The sequence below is a fragment of the Pygocentrus nattereri genome, chromosome 19 (genome assembly GCF_015220715.1).
Source record: "Pygocentrus nattereri isolate fPygNat1 chromosome 19, fPygNat1.pri, whole genome shotgun sequence".
NCBI lineage: Eukaryota > Metazoa > Chordata > Actinopteri > Characiformes > Serrasalmidae > Pygocentrus > Pygocentrus nattereri.
The window spans coordinates 21,870,280-21,895,839 of NC_051229.1; the positions used below are offsets into that span (position 1 = coordinate 21,870,280).

General features: G+C 39.7%; 2 protein-coding genes across 4 annotated transcripts in view; one reads left to right on the plus strand and one right to left on the minus strand.

The window, feature by feature from the left end:
* Positions 1 to 979: 979 nt before the first annotated feature.
* Positions 980 to 6,546, minus strand: LOC108428262 (COP9 signalosome complex subunit 7b-like). Of its 2 annotated transcripts, none has more exons than XM_017699136.1 (7): positions 6,490 to 6,546; positions 5,747 to 5,963; positions 5,556 to 5,631; positions 5,371 to 5,459; positions 4,923 to 5,125; positions 3,907 to 4,012; positions 980 to 1,175 (listed from the first exon to the last, which is right to left on the minus strand). In XM_017699136.1, exons 2-7 carry the CDS (start codon positions 5,909 to 5,911, stop codon positions 1,092 to 1,094), a joined length of 723 nt encoding a protein of 240 aa, XP_017554625.1. In that variant the 5' UTR covers positions 5,912 to 5,963; positions 6,490 to 6,546; the 3' UTR covers positions 980 to 1,091. The 2 variants fall into 2 exon arrangements, with proteins under 2 accessions (XP_017554625.1, XP_017554626.1); XM_017699137.1 differs by lacking the exon at positions 6,490 to 6,546 and adding an exon at positions 6,249 to 6,317.
* An 8,405-nt stretch (positions 6,547 to 14,951) lies between these two features.
* Positions 14,952 to 25,560, plus strand: part of LOC108428256 (von Willebrand factor A domain-containing protein 5B2-like) — a 67,621-nt gene continuing 57,012 nt past the window's right edge. The window contains exons 1-2 of one of the 2 annotated variants that reach the window (XM_037531047.1): positions 14,952 to 15,324; positions 23,475 to 23,617. In XM_037531047.1, the coding sequence (XP_037386944.1) occupies positions 23,479 to 23,617 (139 nt within the window). In that variant the 5' untranslated portion in view covers positions 14,952 to 15,324; positions 23,475 to 23,478. Of the gene's footprint in view, positions 15,325 to 15,397; positions 15,508 to 23,474; positions 23,618 to 25,560 lie in introns of those variants that run through there. The other variant, XM_037531048.1, reaches the window with a different exon arrangement.

Genomic DNA, 25,560 nt, shown 5'->3' on the forward strand with positions numbered 1-25,560 from the left:
GCTGATCTACAACTTTAAGCGAGCTAATCACAGACATGTTTTTCTTGCTTTATTAACTTGCAGAATTTTGGAAGTTCTCATTCTCAATATGGCTAGAGTGGTGTGTTTGGGTGTGTGGTGGAAGAGGGGGGTGTTTTGTCGGCAGGGGGTGGTGGCTGCAATCACCCACAGGACTAACATCGTCATAGCCATGAGCTCTGACGCAAAACTGCAGCAAAAGGCTACTTTGAATGCATGTGTGCGTGTGTATTAAGGACATTTCGCAGAGGGCAGTGCAAGGGTCAGTATGACAAGGTTACATAAAGAAACAACACACAACATCCTACCACAGAACACCACAGTCATGTTGAATAACACCCAGGTATTGTGTGCTGGTTATGAAACCATTTGCCTCCATTGTCTGCTGCTGAAGACAATTGAAAAGTGGGTCAATGGGCTTCAGCCACAAAACAAATCAGCTCCCAACATTTCAGTTTGCACACTTTTTCCCTCCCTCAGCGGGATTGGCTTGATGCGTTCTGCAGAAGTTAGATCACTTACCCCTGTGTGTGCTCCAGCTCTAGTTCAGTTCTGCAATCAGCATGTCCTCTATGACAGCAAGACCATGGCTGAACAAGCAAATAATAGATTTAAAAAAAAAAAAAAAAAAAAAAAAAAGAGCAAAATTTCTGTTTTTTTTTTAATGAGCGGCACAACAATATAACAATGCAACATGTTCTTTGGTTTCAGAAATGCGCACATAAGAGTAACCAAAAATTTATGCTCCTTCAAACAACACAAAGAAAGACCAAACAAAAGCAAACAATGTAAGAACATTTTACATACGCTTAAACAACTCATATGTTCCATCGTTCTTTAAGCATCGTTTTCCTGTCAACATACATATCAAGGACAAAATACTTGTACAAATGCTTATAAAATTTAAAAAAAAAAAAAAAAAGCTTAATGCTTTTTGCGGCTCAGGAGCTTTCAAGTCCTGTCCCGTGAAGCCACTGCTACTCACGGTTTAGATTTTACTGCAAAGTTCAAGGAGCTCAAGGAGCGTATGAAACCTCTGAAAACTCTTGCCTTGGTTAATTTTATTGTATGTGTTAATGTTTTGGACTGCTGATGTTCTTGGTCTTGCTTGTGCTTTTGTAGGAAACTCTTTGTTCTGTCTCCCCTGGTAGCCCCTCCTGCTCAGGAGGTTGAGGGACAGCAGAAGATAAGGAGAAAGAGGAGGATGAGGATGATGAAGCAACAGCAGTCAGCATTTTATGAATGTTGCACAACTAAGAAGAATCACATGAAAATACAAATCCCACATTAATATGCCACAAATTAATACAACCACAACAACAAAAGCACCAGTTCCCTCAAAATACAATCCAGACTACAATAGAAAACAAAACAGAAAACGCAGGTTAAAACACACTGGATTAAGCTGTGGTTTTGCTGCTAAATCTTGCCAATCTTAAAAAAGATGGCTCTTCAAGGGTTCTTTAGTAAAGAAAATGATAAACAATGTGCTGTCAAAGAACCCTTTGCATGATTAAAGAGTGATACATAGAACCCTTTTTAAAAAGTTTAGTTCTTTGTAAGTCCAAGCAGAAGCCACCCAGGACTCCAGCCCAAGTTCTATCCCCTCCCACCACCACCATAGGTTGAAGGAACAGTCCAAACTCACACAAATATGTTGCATAATCCAGAAACAGACAAAAACCCTCTACTACTATGGTATGATTTCTGTGGCATTAAATGGTTGCTTTCTTTCTTGTCCACTGAGTGAGAAACAGCAAGCAATATATCTCACTTAACTAAAATATATCATCAAGCCTTTCCAACTTTGTGGGGTATTAGCCAGGAGAAAATCTTATTTCTCATAAGTTTTTTTACAATAAAGAAATACATTTGCTTTACATATAAAATTGTAATACTATTTACTATTAGATATGCACATAATAACATGTAACAATAATAGAGCTGGAAAGGATGTACAGCTGGTTAGGCTGATAAAGGATATAGAGGGAAATGTACTAGTGAGTGAACAGAGAGTGTTGAGTAGATGGAAGGAGTATTTTGAAGAACTAATGAATGAGGAAAACGAGAGAGAGAGGAGGACAACGGGGGGAGAGATGGTGGATCAGGAAGTGCAGAGAATTAGGAAGGTGGAAGTGAGGGCAGCTTTAAAAAGGATGAAGAATGGAAAGGCAGCTGGTCCAGATGACATACCTGTGGAGGTATGGAGATGTTTAGGAGAGAAGGCAGTGGACTTTTTAACCAGGTTGTTTAACAACATCCTGGAGAGTGAGAGGATGCCTGATGAGTGGAGAAGCAGTGTACTGGTCCCCATTTTAAGAACAAGGATGATGTGCAGAGCTGCAGTAACTACAGAGGTATAAAGTTGATGAGCCACACCATGAAGGTATGGGAAAGAGTTGTTGAAGCAAGGCTAAGGCGAGAGGTTCAGATCTGTGAGCAGCAGTTTGGTTTCATGCCCAGAAAGAGTACCACAGATGCAATTTTTGCGTTGAGAGTGTTGGTAGAGAAGTACAGAGAAGGTCAGAAGGAGCTACATTGTGTCTTTGTGGATCTAGAGAAGGCATATAATAGGGTGCCAAGAGAGGAACTGTGGTACTGTATGAGGAAGTCAGGTGTAGCTGAAAAGTATGTTAGGGTGGTGCAGGACATGTATGAGGATAGTGAGACAGTGGTGAGGTGTGCAGTTGGAGTGACAAATGGTTTCAAGGTGAAGGTAGGGATTACAGCAGGGATCAGCTGATGGAAAGGTTGACAGATGAGCTTAGGCAGGAGGCTCCATGGACCATGATGTTTGCAGATGACATTGTAATCTGTGGTGAGACTAGAGAGCAGGTGGAAGAGAATCTGGAGAGGTGGAGGTTTGCACTGGAGAGGAGAGGAATGAAGGTCAGTAGAGACAAGATGGATTACATGTGTGTGAATGAGAGGGAGGCAGGTGGAAAGGTGAAGATGCAAGGAGTAGAGGTCGTAAAGGTGGATGACTTCAAATATCTTGGGTCAACCATCCAGAGCAATGGACAGTGTAGAAAAGAGGTGAAGAAGAGGGTGCAGGCAGGGTGGAGTGGGTGGAGACGGTGTCAGGGCTGATGTGTGACAGAAGGATAGCAGCAAGAGTGAAAGGGAAGGTTTACAAGACAGTAGTGCGTCCTGCTATGATGTGTGGTTTGGAGACTGTGGCTCTGTCTAAAAGACAGGAGGCTGAGCTGGAGGTGGCGGAGATGAAGATGCTGAGATTTTCGTTGGGAGTAACAAAGATGGACAAGATTAGAAATGAGCAGATCAGATGGACAGTGAAGGTGGAGCAGTTTGGAGATAAAGCCAGAGAGGCCAGGTTGAGATGGTTTGGACATGTGTTGAGGAGGAATAGTGGATATATTGGGCAAAGAATGTTGGAGATGGAGCTGCCGGGTAGAAGAAGAAGAGGTAGACCTCAGAGAAGGTTTATGGATGTAGTGAAGGTGGACATGGAGATGGTTGGTGTAAAAGTAGAGGAGGCAGTGGATAGGGCAAGATGGAGGCAGATGATCCACTGTGGCAATCCCTAAAGGGAGCAGCCGAAAGAAGAAGAAGAAGAGAAGAAGAAGAAGAAGAGAAGAAGAAGAAGAAGAAGAGAAGAAGAAGAATTAGATATGCACATAATATAAAGCTGTAATCTCTGGAATGTCTTACTGTCAATACCATAAAATGCCTTTAAATGGTTTGTTTTGATGGTAGGTACAATCTCAGTCCTGGTGATCACATGCACTGCACACTAATATGTTTGCCTTGTTCCAACATATACCAGCTGATTGATAAGGTCATCAAGCCCTCATAAACTGACTAGCACTATTTTGATCTGTTTCCTGGACTAAGAAGGTCTGCAAAGACGCGATATGACTAATTTACCTCAGTATGGACCTGCTGCTGGATCAGGAGAAGACAGTCTCTGCTCTGCCTCACTTTGTGTACCTGCGACTCTATGGCACAACACATGCTATCACAGCGAGTGCACCTAGACACAAACACATATAAACATCACCTTAGAAACAGGTAATGCATACAGTGGCCCCCAAAAAGTTTGACACTTAATAAACTGTAACAAACTTCATTAGGTTCTATAAAAAGGCATCTGTACTTGTCTGTACTTGGGTTGCTGTAAAGCAGTGGTTCTCAAATCAGTCCACAATTATGCTCTATCCCTGTGCAATACAAGTTAGGTTGGAGCAAAAATCTGGATTGTCTGGGGGTCTCTGAGGACCTGTTTGAGGACAACTGATGTAAAGCATGTCTGCGGCTAATTTTCTTACAGAGGTGTTAGTGGTTTTGTTCAGGAATTTAGAAAATGGCACAAACCTGCAGAATTTTGCAAACAAATTACTCAAACAGTAACTAATCTAAAACTCACCAGTCACCTTCTGAAAAAAATACTGGCACAAAAAGAAAATTACAATATAATAGCTTGGTTTGTTAAAATTAAACTCCACTTACTTTTCCTAACACACTAAACATAATTCATTTGGGGTATGGCACAAATATTTTTGGGCCTACTGCAGTCATTACTTTAACAACTCTGGGCTAAGTGACCTGTTGTTTTTAAAAGCTGTTTATTGGTCTCCTCAAAATTAGAGGCAAAGCAAATGTCATACAAGAATCAAATACAGTCTGTACTATAAATAAACAGGTTTCAGTCCTCTCATGTTTCAGTTTATCATACTATTATAAGTGACAAAACCACATCTAGCTCTATTAAAGTTGGGGAAATGCTCAGAACCTATAGGCATCTTAAATAAAATCTATTTTGTGCAAGTATTGCAACACTGAGAAAGACAGAACTGCCTTAGACAGAGTGTATGGAAATCACTCTTGGAGCCAATACACTTCCAGATCTTAACCATATACTTCTCTGTCAGAAACATTCTCACCAGCTCTTGAGTGTTTGAGCCAGTTCTCCTGTGTCCTTGGAGCACACGTCTCGGCCAATGCAGGCATCTACCTCCAACTGCTGCTTGCACTGGTCCAGTTTGCCGTTGATCACGTCTGAGTAGACTGCCTCTATCAGGACATCTTCCAACTGCCTCACACTGGCCACCTCCAGAGCTGTCTGCAGCACACTGTAGGGGATGCACTGTAGAGACACCACACATCATAGATATGCACACAATACAAGACTTCAGTTGAACTCGATCTGTCTTTCAGTGTCTGCAGACAGACACTCGGAGGCTCAGAGATGTTCAGACACAGTAAAGTATGTAGATACTGTAACAAGGATGCATTCCATTCCAGAAGTTCCAGACTCTGGTAAGAGTGTCAAAGACAAAAGGATAATGCCATGTAATCTGCATGCATTCCAAGAGTGCAATTCGGGAACACCTGCGTGTTTGCAGCCAAAGTAGCGATTGTCAAATGCCTTAGTTTATTCCTCTGGGCGTCAGAGAGAGGAGGCAAGGTGCTCTCGTTGGCTGAAAAAACATTACATATATTAACAATTAGAGAACTTGAGATTTACGTGTTAAATGGCTAATATCAATACACAGTTGAGAAATAAATCGTTTTACCTTGATAATCATGATACACGCCGTAGGCGAACAACTCCAAAAGTCGAGAGTATCCGTCGTCAGGACCCTTTGACAGCTGAAGGGTACAAAGCTAATTGGCATTTTGGAAGAACATCGCCGCCTATTGGCGTATATCGATCACATCCCATAGCCAGTCGTTTATTTTGTGCCAGTGGTGCGATTTTTTTTACCTCTTTAACTTGCGGAAGGTCCAGAAATTCACCGAAAGTATAAACTCCTGGGGTTTCCAGCATGCGGTTTATGAGTGAAACTAACGCGGCTCCTCTGAGGTTCTTTGCTAGTAGGACGAACTGCTGCAGAGGACTGCCGTGACCACATTTCTGCTCACTAGCCATTCGGCCAGCTGACTGACAAGGAACAAGGAGAAGCTAAACAAGTCGACCAATTCTGCAAAACGGGAAAACAAAAATACCCATGAGAAGAAATGTGAAAGCTTCCTGGATGGTGTTTGTAAGCTAGCGCAGCGCTGTGTTCAACAGAAGTCCAATTTAGCTGGCGAGGTCCTGAGGCGAAGTGTCCCGAACGGCTGCCACTCAGCTAACGCCAAATTTCTAGCCATATCCATGTAAACCCACGAATAACCACCATATACGAAACGATTTTCCAAATAGGCCATTGTATAGGTAACGTTATTCCTACACCGATATAAATATATATGGATTCCTGACTTACTGCTGGGGGCGGCTAAGCTAGTTGTTAGCTCACTTCACCTAGGTAGGTTAACTCGTTTAGCTAGCTAACGAGCACGCTCAGAGGGGGCTGGATCTCTGGGTGGGGGGCGAGCTGTATTTTTACCGAGATGTTTCTCGTTTAGAAACCGACTGACTTTTATTTTCACCTGCTGAATGGCCTTAACGTTCTTGTAACGCTTGTTCGTTAATAAGTCATTAATGTAAGGTTTGTGATCGACTACCTGACTTTCGATGTTGCTAGGACTCGACCAGGTTTCTTGCGCATGCGCAACGCACCCTCACCTAGTCAATGAAGATAGAAGAGAAAAAACCGCCTCGACTTTTTTTGCACTTCTCGCTTTCTGACAGCAGTATGTCGGAATTTTGACTTAGTAACGTGACATAATTGATTATTTTCTGAAAATATTGAGTTGTACCTCGTATTAATTACTTACTCTCTCTTCTTCTTTTAAACTTTTTCTTAAGTCAAAATTCCAACACACCTTATTGAAATAATCAGCTATTCATTTTCAATGAAGTAATTCACTATTTTGGGGAAATACGTTGTTAACTCACATTGATGTCAGTTCTTACATTATTTCAAGATAGACTAAGTCAACATTTTGAGAAAGTAAATCGTTATGTTTCATCTTCAGTATAAGTCGATATTTTGATATACAGCACTCTGAAACAGAAAAGGTCAAAATGCTGGGTGACTGTTTTCTCCTCTACCTGTCTGGAATGGCCTGTGGTTGTTAGACTGATGTAAACTGTATGATGTATGTAAAATGACATTGTAAATAATAGTTCACTTTTCACAACAGGAAACTGTTTATGTGCTTTAAATGCTGTTATTCAAATAAACAAACATGACTTCAAAAACATTGATTCGTTTGTTTGTGGTGGCCTGAAAAATGAATTGATTTTCTTTATTGTAAATTATTTGAAACATCAGTCTATATACTTCTGTATATACCACATGCAGTACATTACATAAGCAGGAGTGCATATTTGGTCTGATGGGGGGTGAAGGGGGCATTGTAAGCCTAAAGCTTACATACAGCACTGTAAAAGTAAGTGAACAAAGTACACCTCTGGTTAATTATACTAATGTCATGACATTTAATGTGTTGAATGCCAATATTAAAACACAAAAGCTACTATTAACAGCAGTAATTATGTCTTGTATTTCCAGCTATATGCAGAGATTCAATTTCTGTTACAGTTTTTTTTCTTTTCACTGTCTGAAATTCTTATGCTGTGTTAACATGTTTGCAGTAGATGGACGATGGCAAAGTGGACATTCAATTATTTTCAGTGGCACTGTGACAAAAAAATTCTGCCACTGAGAGCGACAGTGTGACTGCAGCAGTGAGCAGAACATTTTGTCAAGAGCTTAAATTTCCCAACTTTTGCCTTTGACCACAGATGCCTTTTCCGGCATTGCAGTCAACATGGCAATGCATACGTAACTTTATGCTGCTCTCAGTTCTTTTTGAATACTCTTCACTGCGCTTGAAAAAATCAGATTCATCTGCTCAGAAGGGGTCTTTTGCACTTTGCATGCAATTACGCACATAGACACCAACACATTTCCACAAGAGAGGTCTCCAAATCCCCAAATCTTAGAAAGTGCATATTGCAGCAGACACTTTTATCAAGAGAGGTGTTCTAATCATGTTTTAGTGAACACATGAACATGATCAAACATGGTGTTAAGAGTTTTCACAAGGCGGCCAAAAGCACTAGATTTATTGCCCAAACAGGGACTCGGACTCTAATCTGAAACCAACCGAGGTAATGTTACCCACTGAGCCACTTAATAACAATAGTAATTTAATATTGTATCCTCATAATAAATATAAGGATATGTTTAAGAGCCCTGCAGATCTGACATATATCTTATTATTGTTAATTAATGTAATAATAGTAATCATATTACAATAACAAAAACTTTTTATTATTAAGATTATTATCACTCCCTACTGTCAATATTATGTTTTGTTTTTGTTCAGTGCTAACATGTGGCAACGGAGTGTTTACTGGCTGTGGTGGAATAAGAGGTAGAGGCATCAGCAGATGTGGTCTGTACAAATAGGTCAGTCTCCAGGAGGAGCAGATTTGATCTGAGTGAAGCACAGCGTTACCAAGCACCCTCATACACAACTCTTCAGATTAGCTCTGCAGACTCCAGTATATGCTTATCAGTGCCTTCACACACACTTAAGCAAAGCACACGCACGCTGTTCATGTTTAGTTAAACTGACATACAGAATCTCCAGGGCAGCTGATGTACACACAGATAGGGAGAGAGAGGGAAAGGCAGATGTCCCACAGTCTTTTGCAACTCAACCACATCACACAGGTGAAACAGGTAAAATCAAATTATACATGCTTATAACATGACAGACCAAAACATTTAGATTTTATATGCTGCTGATAAGCTCTTTGTGACTATATGTCTTGAGAGCATGTTGAAAACCAAATGTTTGTCTTCAAGTCAGAGATCATATTGCAGATGTTTGATGCTGAAACCTCTTGTGCGGAGCAGCAAGAAAATAGGAGGTTGGTGTAGGGTTCTAGGTTAGGGCATGTGTTTATTTCCTGTTGCACAAGATGTAGTGTGTGCATTTGTGCTCTGTAGAATGTGTATACTTCATATATCAGTGGGTGGGACAAGCTTGCCTTCTCTAATTGCATTCATACAGTTTGATTTATAACAATAATGTGTGTTAACTGCTACTAACAATTGAGTTAATTGTCTTTTACCTTTTGAAACAAAATGCTTTCTCTTAGTTTCCAGATAAACGACTGTTCCCCAGCAGACCAGTAGATGACACTATTGACCAGCTCATTACAATACCTCGCTGTGTAGGTTCCCAGCCCTGGTCCTAGAGTCCACATCTTGTGTTTTATTGCTGTAACACACCCACTTCAGGAAGTGCTTTTAAAGAGATGATTAATTGGATCAGGTGTATTTGTAGCAGGAAAATACTAAAAATGTGCAAGGTAGGACTAGGGTTGGGAATCACTGCCTTAGGGAGCGTAGAACACTTCCCCAGCACACCTAAAGTTTGCATTATTGATTATGTTGGCCAACAGTGCCATCTTTTGATCCGTTACATTACCTTAGAGAGAACTGTTGCTCGCCAGCACACCAGTAGATGGTACACTTGACTAACACATTGTGTTACTTTAAAGAAAGATGGCCTGAATTTGAAGCTTAGCTCTAATAGTCCCCATTCGCCGCTGTATAGGCGAGCTGCAATTTATTTTGACAACCGTTCGTCGACCCAAGGGATGCAGGGGTTTTGGGGGTTGTGAAGGAAAGGGAGGTAGAGTACTAGAGTGAAATACCTCTTGTGTATCTTTATTTCCATTTATAATCTTAGACTATAAGTAGCAGCAAGGACAATACTAAAATGTGCAGGGTAGTGGGTACTCCAGGTCCAGAGTTAAGAATCACTGGCTTAGAGAGCAAAGAACACTTCCCCAACAGACCAAAAGATAACACTATTGACTATGCTGGTTAATAGTGCCATCTTTTGGTCCAAAATATTACCTGAGAGAGAGATGAACGGTTGTTCCCCATCACACCAATAGAGGGCACAATTGGCCAACATATTACATTATCTTAGAGCGAGTAATGAACAGTTGTTCCCCAGCACACCAGTAGATGGCACAATTTTATAATGACAGACAAAATAGTCTATTTATAGTCTTAGACTATGCTTAGATTAGTTTATATACCCACTGTAACTCAGGAGGAGCTTAAACAGCTGATCGGATGTGTTTCTAGCAGAGAAATACTGAAATGTGCAGGCTAGGGGCTACTGCAGGACAAGGGTTGGGCATCACTGTCTTAGAGAGTAATAAACAATCCCCAGCACTATTCACCAACTCATTGCGTTATCTTGCATTATCACAGAGGGCGATTAATTCCCCATTAGAACACTAGATGGCACTATAGACCATCGTATTACATTACTTTAGAGGGAGATGAATGATTGTTCCCCAGTACACCAGGAGATGGCACTATTGACTAACTCATTGCATTACCATAGAAGGCAATGAACGATTGTTCCCCATCAGAACAGTAGATGGCACTATTGACCATTATATTACATTTCCTTAGCGGGAGATGAACAATTGTTCCTCAGTAGACCAGTAAATGGTACTATTAACCATCATATTACATTACGTTAGTTAGAGATGAACAATCGATTCAAGATGCAAGAGTTTTATTGCCATATGCACAGCAGAAACAGGCAGTTATTCTATACAATGAAACTTACTTTGCTGTTCTTCCATTCACCCAATATAATTAATATAATCTTAGTGTAAAAAATAGAAAAAATAAAAAAATACAAAATATAAGAATAACACTAAAAACAATAGTAAAAAGTCCAGTTATGTGCAAAGTTAAAAGAAAATTAAAGTTCCGTGTGCGTATGTGCATGTAGAGCAGCAGTTCATATAGCGCGTGTTGCAAGTAACAGATGAAAACAGTCGTGTTCTGTCAGCAGCAGTACAGTGTATGTAAGGTGCAGTTATTGAGTGCAAGGTTGGCCAAAGGTTAAACCAGTTCAGAATGGGAAGGGTGAAGAGGTACTGAGTGAGGTGTTCACAAGCCTGATGGCCTGTGAATAGAAACTGTTCGTCAGTCTTGTTGTCCCCCAGTAGACCAGTAGATGGCACTATAGGTCATCATATTACATTATATTACATGTTTTTAGATGCAAAACACCTGTACTGGTTTGTAATGCACGCTCACTTGATTTACTGTTTATCGTCTTTGTTTTTGCTAGATTGTGTTGTGAATATTCTAGATGAGGTTCTCCAGATAGTCTGGACTTACTTCATATTGTGGGAGAACAACTAGCTTTTGTGTCCTTTGATGAATTGGAAAAATTAAAGTATAATTATTTATTAATCAGTTCATACATTTACAATAAAAACTACCATTTCCATTCTGCTGTTTGTCAGTTACCAAATGCACCAAGGAATAGACGACTGTGACAAGACCTACATACATGAACACGGAGGTTGAAATCAACAGTCAATTCAAGAAAACACAAACAAACAAGAATGACATATCAAACACTAAAATGCTTATTAATGAATACCAATTTAACGGTCAAGGGCCCTTACCAAATTCCTGTTTGTCTATTGATTTTGAGGACATTCTCATCAAGCGCCAAACATTACCTTCGTACAGTACGGTATCTATGGAATACCTGTAACATCTTTGTACAACCAAATATTTGCTCTTGTATGCGAAAAACAACGAAAGGCTAATGTCTGCTCATGAACTAAGAGTGTATCAGAATTGGATCAGAAGTGACTGATAATACAACCCCAATTCCAATGAAGTTGGGACGTTGTGTATTTTGTATATTTGCAAAAAACAACAAAGTTTATCTGTTTGAACATTAAATATCTTGTCTTTGTAGTGTATTCAATTGAATATAGGCTGAAAAGGATTTGCAAATCATCATATTCTGTTTTTATTTATGTTTTACACAATGTCCCAACTTCATTGGAATTGGGGTTGTAATTCCAAATATGATATCTTCATTTAGCTGATTTATTTTTATGATGCCTTTTTGTGTTGTGATCATATGGTGTCAATAAGGTAAGCCAACCAAGTACATGTGTGTTGCTTTTGAACGAATTTGAATAATGTCAGGAATGTTTTGGAAATATTTTATTACTACAGTAGTATTGGGACATCTGCATATGACAACCACAGGAGCTTTTATGACATCCCATTCTAAATCCATAGGCATTAATATGGAGTTGGTCCCCGCTTTGCAGCTATAACAGCTTCCACTCTTCTGGGAGGCTTTCTACAAGATTTTTGAGGGTGTCTGTGGGAATTTTTGCACATTCATCCGGAAGAGCATTTGTGAGGTCAGACACTAATGTTGGATGACAGGGCCTGGCTAACAGTCTCTGTTCTAGTTCATCCCAAAGGTGTTCAATTGGGTTGAGGTCAGGGCTCTGTGTGGGCCAGTCAAGTTCTTCCAAACCTAGCCATGCCTTTATGGACCTTGCTTTGTGCTCTAGGGCTCAGTCATGCTGGAACAGAAAAAGGCCATCCCCAAATTGTTCTCCCATAGTTGGAAGCAAAATTGTCCAAAATGTCTCAGTACACTGAAGCATCAAGATTTCTAATAAGTGGTCTAGGCCAACCCCTGAAAACAACTCCATAGCGTTATCCCTCCTCCACCAAACTTTACAGGTGGCACAATGCAGCCAGACAGGTAATGTTCTCCTGGCATTTGCGAAACCCAGACTCGCCCACCAGGCTGCCAGGTAGAGAAGCATGATTCATCACTGCACAGAATATGTTTCCACTGTTCCAGAGTCCAGTGCAATTATACCACTCACAGATGATTGTGGAATATCAAGGAATGAAGAAATTTTGCAAACTCACTTGTTGCAATGGTGGCATTGCATTACAGTACCACACTTGAATTCAGTGAGCTCTTTAGAACGATCCATTCTTTCACAAATGTTTATAAAGGCAGTTACAACCCCAATTCCAATCAAGTTGGGACGTTGTGTAAAACATATAAAAACAGAACACGATGATTTGCAGATCTTTTTCAACCTATATTCAATTGAATACACTACAAAGACAAGATATTTAATGTTCAAACGACTTTACTTTTTTTCTGCAAATATTCACTCAGTTGGGACAGGGGCAACAAAAGACTGGGAAAGTTGAGAAATGCTCAAAAAACACCTGTTTGGAACATTCCACAGGTGAAAAGATTAATTGGAAATAGGTGAGTGTCATGATTGGGTATAATGGGAGCATCCCTGAAAAGATGGGGCAAGGTTCACCACTTTGTGAACAACTGCGTGAGCAAATAGTCCAACAGTTTAAGAACAACATTTCTCAACGTGCAATTGCAAGGAATTTAGGGATTTCATCATCTACAGTCCATAGTATCATCAAAAGATGCAGAGAATCGGGAGAAAAAATCTCTGAAAGTAAGCAGCAAGACAGAAAACCAACATTGAATGCCCAAGACTTTCGATCCCTCAGGCGCCACTGCATTAAAAACCAACATTATTCTGTAACGGATATTACCACATGGGCTCAGGAACACTTCAGAAAACTACTGTCAGTGAACACAGTTCGTCGCTCCATCTACAAGTGCAAGTTAAAACTCTGCCATGCAAAGCGAAAGCCATATATCAACAACACCCAGAAACACCGCCGGCTTCTCTGGGCCTGAGGTCATCTGAGATGGACTGACGCAAAGTGGAAAAGTGTCCTGTGGTCTGACGAGTTCACATTTCAAATTGTTTTTGGAAATCATGGACGTCGTGTCCTCCGGGCCAAAGAGGAAAAGGACTGTCCGGATTGTTGTCAGTACAAAGTTCAAAAGCCAGCATCTCTGATGGTGTGGGGGTGTGTTAGTGCCCATGGCAGGGGTAACTTGCACATCTGTGAAGGCACCATTAATGCTGAAAGGTACATACAGGTTTTGGAGCAACATATGCTGCCATCCAAGCAACGTCTTTTTCAGGGACATCCCTGCTTATTTCAGCAAGACAATGCCAAGCCACATTCTGCACGTGTTACAGCAGCGTGGCTTCGTAGTAAAAGAGTACTAGACTGGCCTGCCTGCAGTCCAGACCTGTCTCCCATTGAAAATGTGTGGCGCATTATGTAGTGCGAAATACAACAATGGAGACCCCGGACTGTTGAGTAATTGAAGTTGTACATCAAGCAAGAATGGGAAAGTATTCCACCTTGTAACGCGGAGCGATGAGGCGGACGCATACGCTGAGATAAGTGAGATTTATTAGGGACAAATCCCGGGTGAACGAGGTTCAGACATGACAGACCAGAATACAATCAACAAAACAGAGATTCAAACGAAGCCAAACAAACAGAACGATACATCGAACAAAGACTGGCAAACACAAGAGGCAAACACAGCGCTTAAATACACAGGGATAACAAGGGTCAGGTGAAAACAATCAGGGGAGGAGTTACAAAACAAGGGGTTGGACCAAAACAAAATGCACATGGACAGGACTGGGAGGGGCCAATCGTGACACACCTACAAAGCTTCAACAATTAGTGTCCTCAGTTCCCAAACCCTTATTGGGTGTTGTTGAAAGGAAAGGTGATGTAACACAGTGGTAAACATGTCCCTGTCCCAACTTCTTTGGAACGTGTTGCAGGCATCAAATTCAAAATGAGTGAATATTTGCAAAAAACAATAAAGTTTATCAGTTTGAACATTAAATATCTTGTCTTTGTAGTGTATTCAATTGAATACAGGTTGAAAATTTGCAAATCATCGAATTCTGTTTTTATTTATGTTTTACACAACGTCCCAACTTCACTGGAATTGGGGTTGTGGTAAAAATTTGTAAACTTAATTAAATTAATTAATAAAAATAAAGAAACATGAATAAATACATTTTTGTCATGGCATGAATCATCCATTCGTGGGTGGATTTAATAAAAAACTGGAGTAGCTGTGATCATTTCCCATTAAAGGGATCACTCCCCAGAGAGGCTTCATAGAAATAAAGGTTCTCCTGGTACTTCGTATTCAGAGTTCGTTCTGAAACGTGTGTGTGCGAGAGACAGAGGGAGTTTCTGCCCAGCGGGAGCAGCAGAGACATCTAATGACCGGGTCGTTAGCTCTTATTGAGCTCGTGGTCAGTGTCAATTAAGCAGGACACACCGGACACAGAGCAGACGGCGCTGTGATCTCTGTCTGCTGCTGAAACTTGTTGCAGTCTGTGGTGTGAAATGCACATTAGCCTGTGTGTAAGGGCATCAGTGACGGGCCGCTGCTCTTACTGCTGTGTTCTCCACTCCTGTGGTGTCGTTGGAAGCGCCGTGTGGCCAACCAGCTGCTGCTCGACGGCTTTCAAAATCCTCTAAACTCCGAAGCGTGAACTGAACGAAAAGCGGTCTCCGGTGCGCGTGCACTCGCGCGTGCGTAATCGCGCGCGGTGGCGAGGAGTGACCGCAGCAGAAAGGACAGAAACCTGCAACACGCCGGCAGCGCTGCTGAGAAAGAGAGACAGCTCATCAAGTAAGTGCCAACCCGACTAGTAATAACACAGTTATTAACATTGAGAAGCCAGTTCAGCGCAGCGCGTTTGAGCCTGAGACGCTTTTCCCTCCGCTAAAGACACAAGTGGAGGTTCAGAGAAACAGAAAGAGGCGAGAGAAGCTGGAACATCTGTAACGGCTGCTTCTGAGACCTAAAGCGTGGGTATGTTGTAGGTTTTGCTGATTGAATTAATGATAAAACGCGTCTCTTCCGTTCATCAGCACTTTTACACGAAACAGCTTTAAAGTCTTATTGAAGTGTTTTTGCTTTAGTTTTGATTTAGTCAAAGTACACTCTTAAAAATGGTTCTTCAAAGGTTCTTCAGTAAAAGCAGTACCTCTGCTTAGAACCATGAGCTCTATACAGAACCTTTTCATGCTTAAATATTCCTTTGCATGAAATGGTTCTTCAGATTGACGGAGAATGTGTTGTATATGGTTCTCTATACCAGCTGAACCTTTGGGAAAATGGTTCTATATACCACCAAAAAAGAGTTCTACTGCTGTTGAAAGCTTGACATCATGATAGAAAATCCTTTTTGGTGCTATTCAAATCATTTTCAAAGAGCTCTATATAGAGCCATATACAACACATTCTCCATCAATCTGAAGAACCATGTCACCATGCAAAGAACCATTAAAGATGAAATGGTTCTACATAGAGCTCCTATTCTATAGAGATCTTATTACTAATGAACCCGTAAAGAACCTCCTTTTAATAGTGTACAGTTCTTTTAATTAATATGATTTGCTTATTTTGTATTTACTAATTGACCAGCTGCAAGGTGAATATCATTGTGGCGGATTTTAATTCATAAAGTAGATTACTCACATTATAGTACGCTAGCTTACTAACTGCTGAGTCATCAGCTTTTAATATGGATGGCTGCATTACGTGAGGGATTCCCTCCTGTAGGTCTTTAAAATGGGACTCATGTCTTGCCATGATGACGACTCTACATGCTGAACCCGAGGACAGTGTCAGCTAGAAGTCCAAAGAGGGGATTCCACTGAATTTCTTAAATGCCTGCGTAATTCAGTCATTGAGATGTAAACAAAGTGAGCAGAGTGTTTTGACTGGAAGTGGTTTGTTTTAGAGAAACTTACCGACTCTGATATCTTCACATTGGTAGTGGTGAGAACCAGGGGTTACAATGTCTAGAACACAAATATTTCTATTTTATTTCTATATCAAAATGATCAGTGATCCTACACACGTCTTCTGAGTTTATATGTAATGTTGAAAATGGTAAAATAGTGGTAGTTTTCTTGGTGGACTATTTTGATTCATAACACCCTGCTTGTGCCCCCCCATCTGGTTACCATCACCAGCACTGTGAACAATTCTGACTTGTTAAGTTTCTCTAGAGTGAAGCATCATACCATACTGAGTGACTTTATTTACATATTAACTATTAACAACTTAATTCTGCAGAAATTCCCTCAAGTAAAGGCTCCACTTATTTGTACAATAATCTATCTGCTTTGAAGTAATACCTAGTAATTTTATTGTGGTCCAATTTTTTGATAGACAGCATAGGGGGTAGCTGACAGATGTGCATAGCAGCATTCAGTAATCATATATCTACAAAGTTTGCCTACAGTCAGCTCCAAAGTTATTGGTATCTTTGTACAAAAAAGGTCATAAAAGATATGTGTAATTAATTAGCTCATTCTCACATTGCAAATATGAAACACTGGATCTTTAATTGAAGGTTATTTAATCTCATTCATCAATACTCATCAAAACAACATGTCACACTTATTGGCACCCCTAACAATTCTTATGAACAAACTGTAACTGAAGCATGAAGCACTTTGCCCTTTTTAATGTCTCTCTATGACTTTCTGTTTCACTGGGCATAAATATTAGGTGACACAGAGGCCAAATTTCCCTTATACACAAATGAAATGAGAAAAAAAGTGTGATGACATTGATCAAGCAATGACAATAAAAAACAGCTACCCACTTGAAATGCTCATGTCCATATATGGATAAGGCAAAAATTAACACGTTTAAAACAACTGTAGCTGTAGTGAATGTGCCTGGAAGTGAAGTGTATTTTACCTTCATGCACAATGAGGAAGATGGTTAGTGAGACAATATCCAAGGGTTCAAGGGTCCAAAGATCATGACGGATCCCCATCCCCTGCCCCATTCCCCACTGAAAACCTTCAGCATTAGCTAGTAAAGAGAGTCCAAAAGACATCTTGTAGTATCTTGAAAGATTCTGTACTGAGAAATGGCCTCAGATTCCTTGCTTTGTATTATCCATCAAGCATTATAAAGGAAGATTTATTGCTGTTATGGTGGCAAAAAAGAGGTTACACTAAGTACTAAATGGAGAGGTGCCAACTATAATACTGAAGTAGCAGGAGGCAGTCTCCACTCAATATTTGTTTGTGGCAGTCGGTTGATGTAAGTCACATAAGTCTAATACCAAGGCTAAACCATGTGGTGGGCTCCTGGATGAGAATAGGGGTGGCATCAAACAAATGTGCACATATAGAAGTGATCATGTCTATAATAAGGCAGAACACTAAACACTGCAGAGCTGTGGCCTGGAAGGAACCAAGTTTGGCGGCCCTTGTCCTAATAACTGCTATTGTTTATTAGGGCTTGAAGTATGTTATATGAAGGTGAAGTATGGATAAAAACTGCAGCCACACTTACATTTTGTGGACCAGACTGAACACCCCTGGTTTAAAATGATAATCCTTATGTGCATAGAATACCAGGCCATTGTTCCCACTGCTGCTTATGTACTTACTTGTGCCCTTACTTATGTACTTATCGTGGCAGTTCCCAATCAGGAGGGATGTCAGAGGGGTTTCTAATCATCATTACACAGAAATTCGATTTTACAAATTTTCTGCATAATTCAAATCAAATCAAATCAAATCCAATCAAATGAAATTTATTCGTATAGCTCTTTTTACAACGGATGTTGTCACAAAGCAGCTTGACAGAATTTCGGAAAAGACAAAGTTTTAACAGGACTGTAAGAATGTACAGAAACCCCCCAGTGGGCAAGCCAGGGGCAACAGTGGCAAGGAAAACCTCCCTCAGAACTGAGGAAGAAACCTTGGGAGGAACCAGGCTCACCAGGGGGGACCCATCCTCCTCTGGTCAAACTACCTACAAGTGATTATACTACTAATATTAATAGCAGTAATATTGGTATTAGGAGTCTATGAGAACATCAGTGTAGGGTGGGCAGCTAGTCCAAGGCAGGTGGTGGCAGCTGGGGCATGGGCAGCTGGTCTGAAGTGGGTAGCAGGAGGGCACAGCAGTCGGTCGTCCTTCAGTGTCCAGCCGGACATATGGGGGATTGTATACTCGGAAAGAAAGCAGGGAGATGGAATTAGTTTTATATATATAAATTGAATATAATTCAATGGTTGAGATGTAAACAAAGCCATTCAGAGTGGTTTGATGTAACTCAGATTTCTTCATAATGATGTTGATAGGAACCAATGGTTGGGATGTCTACAATGCAAATAATGCCACTGTATTTACTTTCCAAAGCCACCAGTGAATTTACACGTGTCTTTTGAGTTTTTATAAGCAATCTGGATGAGGGTCAACTAGTGTTAAACTATTTATAGACATTAAACATGTTAGATGTGTCGTTCTTATCATCACCACTGTGAACAATTGGAACTGGATAAGTTTTTGTAGAGCACAAAATAAAAAATAAAATCACTCTGAATGACACAGTTTACAGCTCAACCATTTATTTATGCAGAAAACATGATGTTCCATTAATGTCTCTCTCTCTTTATGCCTCATTCTTAATTACTGTTGCAATGCATTTTGCTAAACCATTTGCCTTGATACTTGATTGTTGCTTTCCTCATATTTTCTCCTCTTCTAGAAGAGCTGCTTGGCTGGCACTTAAAGCAAATGATTCAATTCAAATTCATTGGGACTATTTTTTTCCATTAAGTGTTTAGACTAACACTGCTAGTTTTTCATGACTTGACTGACTCTGTCCTTTTACACTCTCTCTCTTGCTCTTTCTCCTTCAAATGACACACTAATAAAAGCAGTTGTGAGTGTGCCAGAGCGAGAGAGGGAGTGTGTGACATTTACACTGTGCAGTAAATCTCAGTAAGTGGACTTGCTGTCCAGGTAGCAGGTGTTGGGCTTCTCAGATGGAAGCACACGAAAGGCAATTAGCAGAAAACAAACACTACTGACCACACACACATCTGCTGTTGTGATGTAAGATGGATTTCATTTTGACTGTATGATGCACACGTCTGTGTAAGCTACTTTATCTTCCAGGTTTAGTGGTAGTATTGTAGCATGTTGATTAAAAAGTTAACATCTTACAATTGAATTACAATTGAACTGAATTTTTAAAAAAGATTTCTCAGATCAGATTTCTCAAAAATTTCGTTGTTGAAATAGAATTCCACTAATGTTTGCATCATTATTTCAGTAAATTGTAAATAAAGTAGTTCAGAGTGTTTTGATGTAAAATGTTCAAAAGAATCTAACCAATTCAGAATTGTTCACATTGGTCACAGGAACCAAGCATCTGAAGAGTTGAATTATGCTAGCTCAAAATTATTACATGAAGAGGTTACATGTTAGGTTCACAGGTCATTTTGGATAACAAATAAAACTGGACTTGGCTAAAGGGAAAAAAGGACAACTTGAAAATGAATTAAAATGAACCTATAATTTACAGCATATTGCACCCACTTTTTTTTCAAAAGAGACAGTCTAATCAAGTTTCAGAGGGACTTAATACATTATTTTTACCAATGCAGCATAAGATATAAAGATTGCTGCCTGGGCAGGGATTTGAGCCCTCATCTCAAGCATAACATGTTAGTATACTAACTACTATATACTATGTGAGCTATATTTCTCAAACTTCAGAGAGCTTGGCATAAATCTGTTTTTTCATAACACAAACCTGGTTTATTAAGTTATTAACTTGGATTAGTTAAAATAACTACATTATGCATAATTTACATAATGTAAAGCTTTCTAAAAGAGATTATCATTATTTTATCATTGGGATTTCCATCACTTTCGTAATGCACATTACAATAGCACAACAAAACATCATTGACCTCCACATCTCTGGAGGTAGATGACTCCAGTGAAATCTTTCCAGGTGCTCAGTACTGCACCAAAGGGGTGCTCTGAAGTGACTGAGCTTGTGAAACCTGAGCTGACTCTCTAATTATATTCCGAAGGAGAGGCTGTACTGAGACGCACTGAAATTAATCTTGGGGAATGGCCAATGAATTTCAGCTGCTCAACAGTTCAGGATCTACTTTGTCATAGTTTTCAATTCATAATGTGCCAAATGTTTTCAAGGGGTAACAGGTCTGGACTGCAGGCAGGTCAGTTTAACACCCAGGTTTTTTAATATGGAGCCATGCTGTTGTAATGCATGCAATATGTGGATTGGCACTGTCTTGCTGAAGTAAACAAGGTCTTCCCTGAAAAAGACATCATCTGGATGGCAGCATATGTTGTTAAAATATGTATATATTGTTCAGAATTAATGGTGCCTTCACAGATGCACATCACCCATGCCATGTGCACTAATGACCCCTATACCATCATGAATACTAGCTTTAGAACTGGGCACTGATAACAAGCTGAGTGGTCTTTAACCCAGAGGACAGAGTGTCCATGATTTCCTGATTTCCAAAAAGAACTTCAAATGTTGATTCATCGGAGTGCAGGACACTTTTCCAAATCTGCTCAGTCCATTTTAAATGAGCTCGAACCCAGAGAAGATGGTGGCATTTCTGGATCCTGTTTATATGCGGTTTCTTCTTTCTGCTTCAGAGTTTTAACTTGCATTTGCGGAAGCAGTGACAAACTGTTTTCATAGACAGTGTTTTTTTATAAGTATTTCTGAGCCCATGCAGTGATTTCCACTAAAGAATCATGTCAGTTTTTAACATGGTGCCATCTCAGCGTCCAAACATCATAGACAGGAAATACTGGTTTTTGGCCTTGTCACTTGCATACAGAGATTTCTCCAGATTTCCTAAATTTTTTAATGTTATTATGTACTATAGATGATGGAAAGTAACAGTTCTTTGCTACTTTACGTTGAGAAATATTATTCTTGAATTGTTGCACTACTTGATCCTGCAATCTTTCACAGAGTGGTGAACTCCTCATCTTCACTTCTGAAAGACTCAGCCTTCCTGGAGTGTTCATTTTATACCCAATCATGTTACTGACCTGTTGCCAATCAACCACCAAGTGTTTCTTTAGCATTACACAACTTTTACCTGCCTTTTGTTGCCCCGTCCCAACTTTTGTGATATGTGTTGATGGCATCAAATTTAAAATGGCCATATATTTTTTCAAAAAACAATAAAATATTTCAATTTCAACATTTGACATGTTGTCTTTGTACTATTTTCACTGAATTATAGGCTTTAAATGATTTGCACACCATTGCATTTTTATGTTTTTATGTACATTTTGCACAGCGTCCCAACTTAATTGGAAATTGTGTTGCACATGCTGTTCAAAAGGACACTGGTACAGTCTGACAGCAAATGGGCTGGGGATCAAGCCCCCCTCAGTCCCATCTGTGCACATGAATTCAATACGTCTCTATCATTAGAGCCACAAGACAGTTTCAGCCTAAATGCATAAAAATATTTTTAGTGGAATGACTAAGATTCATGAAAAGAGAGTGTGTCAAATGTGTGAAGTTTTATTTTTTACCACGAAGTAGAACACACAATATTAGCACATTTAAATTGAAATATATTTCATTTACTTTACATCTATAGGATGTATTTGATTTGATTCTGTGCATGAATATGTAAAAAATGGGCTATTTTGAATTTTAGATTTGTTTTAGCAGGCTTTAGTTGTAAGATTGTGCTAAAATTAATCCATGTGGAGGCTGTAGGCTTAGTCTGGCTAGATCTCTTTATAAGTTGTTTATATGCTTCAAAACAGTGCAATATCACAGGCACCAAAGGGAAGATAATAATACAGAATGCAGGTGTGAATTCAGTGACTTATACACAAAGTCTCAAGAAATATCTGTTATCTGGTTTGCAGTAAATACTTGCAGATGATGTTGCCAGATAAACTAAAACAGGCTCTTCCCACATAAAAATATGTGTTTAAATTTTTTTGTGTCCTCACTCCCTACTGTTCAGATACATTTTCCCCCTAAAATACAAACAATGTAAATATACCCTTAAAATTACAACAACAACTGTGTACCTTAAATGAGTTTAGAAGGGTACAATATTCACTTTCCCAAAAAGTATCTACTTGCACCTTTTGCAAATATAAATAAAATTTTTTAAAAGTGGAAACTAAAATAAAAAATGTAGGTAGTGAATAACTGCAACAGAATATGGTGCAATTGTTCCCTAATTAAAGGTACTGAAGATGTGCGTTTGAGGGGAGACTCACTGTGACATCATCAGTACCCTGAAAGTTCTGCTTTTTCTGAGATGCATAATAACAACGGCAGAGAAATAGAATGTCAGTTTAAAAGCTAATGTGGATCTAATAAGTGAGCTGACTGAACTGAAACATATTTAATAAATTGAACATGCAATCTATCCAGTGTTTACATTACATTACATACTCTGTGTGTCTTACTGTCCTCGCTGTTTGAGTCTGACACTGTGTGTGCACTGTTGACCAGTCTGTTAATGATCGACATGAACATTACCACAGTGACTGGGCTTGTGGTTGCCGGGCAGCATGATGTGAGGACTGGCTTCATGAGGGGAGCAAATGATATGATGGTGACTCTGTTGTCGTGGGCTCAGGTAAATGTGTGGTGTGAGTTCATCAGAAGAGTTTTGCTGCAGGAGAAAAGGCAGCAGGTGGCAGATTAGTCAGACTATTTAGATGGCTAGATGTTGTTTTATGGGCCTGCTGGGTTGAAAAGTTCATTATACCCAAAATGTGTGATATGTTATGAACAGAACAGACTGGGATTTGTAGCATCACTAATTCTAGTTTGGCCTCCATCTCTCGACTACTTTTTTACTAATTTACTTAAAGTCCCAGGGAACATTTACAGCATTGGCACATGCTCTTATCCAGAGCGACTTATTATGATCAGCAGGTTTTGTGCATGTGTGTGTTTGTGTGTGTGTAAGGAGGATGCCGGGTTTGAGGAACCGTGCCACATGGGCTCCACTCTTGCTGAAGAGCTCCCGCATCACTTCCTGTGCCAATGGCTGTTCACTGGGCATCACAGCACACCTGACATACGCTAACACTGAATCTGAACCTGTGGAGGGTGAGTACACACACACACACACACATACACACACACACACACCCACCCACACACACACACACACACACACACACACACACACACACACACACACACACACACACAGACACACACACACACAACTACAGTTTATTAGGTACATTTTACATTGTACTAACACTCAGAAACATCTGTCACATACAATACTGACCACCCTTCATTTATTGACTTTCCTGTCAAAACAGCCATTAAGTACAAGTTATTCATTTTTAGGATATACTGTATTTCTGAGGAGAATAGGTAGAAGATGTGACTAGACAACAAAGTTGAACATTTGCAAACCAAACAAAGTTGCTGGTGTTCTCAAACTATAGATTGGCCACCAGAGAGTCCAGATCTCAACCTCACTGAATGTGTTTGGGATTACTTGGACCATGAATAGCAAAGAACTTGCAAAAGACTGACCTTTGGAGGAATGAAAATAATATCTCTGCAGATTTCTGAAAGCATGTGTCCTAAAACACATGGAAGATAAGATAATAAGGGCTAGTAAAGGGGGACATGCTAACTACTGAAGAATTTGATATCATTTTTACTACTAAGACTTTTATGTAATCTATGTTTTCCACTTTTTTCCTATTAGTGTAATACCTTGCTCTTAAAGGCCACATGAAAGAAATGAAGAATGTTCTCTGAATTTTACTCAGTACTGTATGTGCCCTGTGTAGGTTCACAATCACTGACTGTAGCTCAACTGTTGCTGCACAACTTATCAGCTGCCCTTGACCCTCTCCATCAATGGAAAGGCAACACAATAAGATCATCGCTGACCAGATATCATTTCAGTGGCAGCCATTCTCAGCATAGCAGGACCACTAATATGGTAACAGTAGAGAGTTGCATTGGTTTGATTATATCAGGAACAGTAATTTTGCAACAGTCTTTACACACCTCACTATTACTACTGTCTAGAGAATAATCTGCCAGTTAAAAATGGCCAGCCAGCAGTGGACATTTACTAAGAAACTGCCCACTGGTTAAGGGCTAGTAGATAACTATGTACTGTGTATAGCAAAGGATGAGTTACAGTCTTGAAATGTAGACCTACAAGGTAAGACTGTTTTATAAAGTGTCCATTTAGTGTCAACAATTTTTCAATAGCCCAACAACACTGCATATTTTTTAATTGTTTCTTGTTACAACACCTGATTCAGTTCATCACTTAATGATCAAGACAGACATAAGCTAAGTCAGGTGAACTGGAGCTAGAGGCACACCCATATGTATAGTAGAATAAGTATTTTTTGGCTTTGGCTAAATAATTTTAAAGAATCTTTGAGCAATATTAATTTTTATATAAGCATTCCAGCTCTCTCTGTGTTAGAAATTAAAATGTAAATTATGTTTTGAGTGCCTACCGTTTGTGAAAAATTCAACCAAAATGCTAACATTACCATTTAAAGGACCCATACTGTAATACAATTATCTTGCATTTTATTTATTACCCTGAGGTCTGGGTTTGATTTCCCAGCCGGACGACCAGCATCCTTTCAATGTGTTTGCATGTTCTTCCCGTGTTCTTTGGGGGCTCCTGTTTCCTGTTGAAAGACATGAAGGCAGGCCAATTGGAGATGCTAAATTGCCCTAGGACTGGCAGCCTGTCCAAGGTGTTTCCTGCCTTCCTCCCAATGAGCACAGGGATATGCTCCACCACTCCTGTGACCCAGGAGGACAAGCAACTTAGATGAAGAGATGATATAGGCTAATTGTAACAGACACAAGAAATGCCTATGAAACTAGTTTGAACGAGCTTGCCAAAATAAATACTTAAAAAATAAATGATTAGTGAAATGAAGCTGTGATAAACACTGATCATTTTTTTAGTGCAGCAAATATCAGCATAATACATGTTAAATATTTGACTTTTTTTACATCTATAGGATGGTTTTGGTGTTATATGAGAA

Coding starts and splice junctions, on each gene's coding strand:
- LOC108428262 (XM_017699136.1), bottom strand. CDS start 5,911: ATGGCTAGTGAGCAGAAATGTGGTCACGGCAGTCCTCTGCAGCAGTTC. Junction 5,460..5,555: donor CGTGTATCATGATTATCAAG/GTAAAACGATTT, acceptor ATGTTTTTTCAG/CCAACGAGAGCACCTTGCCT. Junction 4,013..4,922: donor GCTCAAACACTCAAGAGCTG/GTGAGAATGTTT, acceptor GTTTGTGTCTAG/GTGCACTCGCTGTGATAGCA.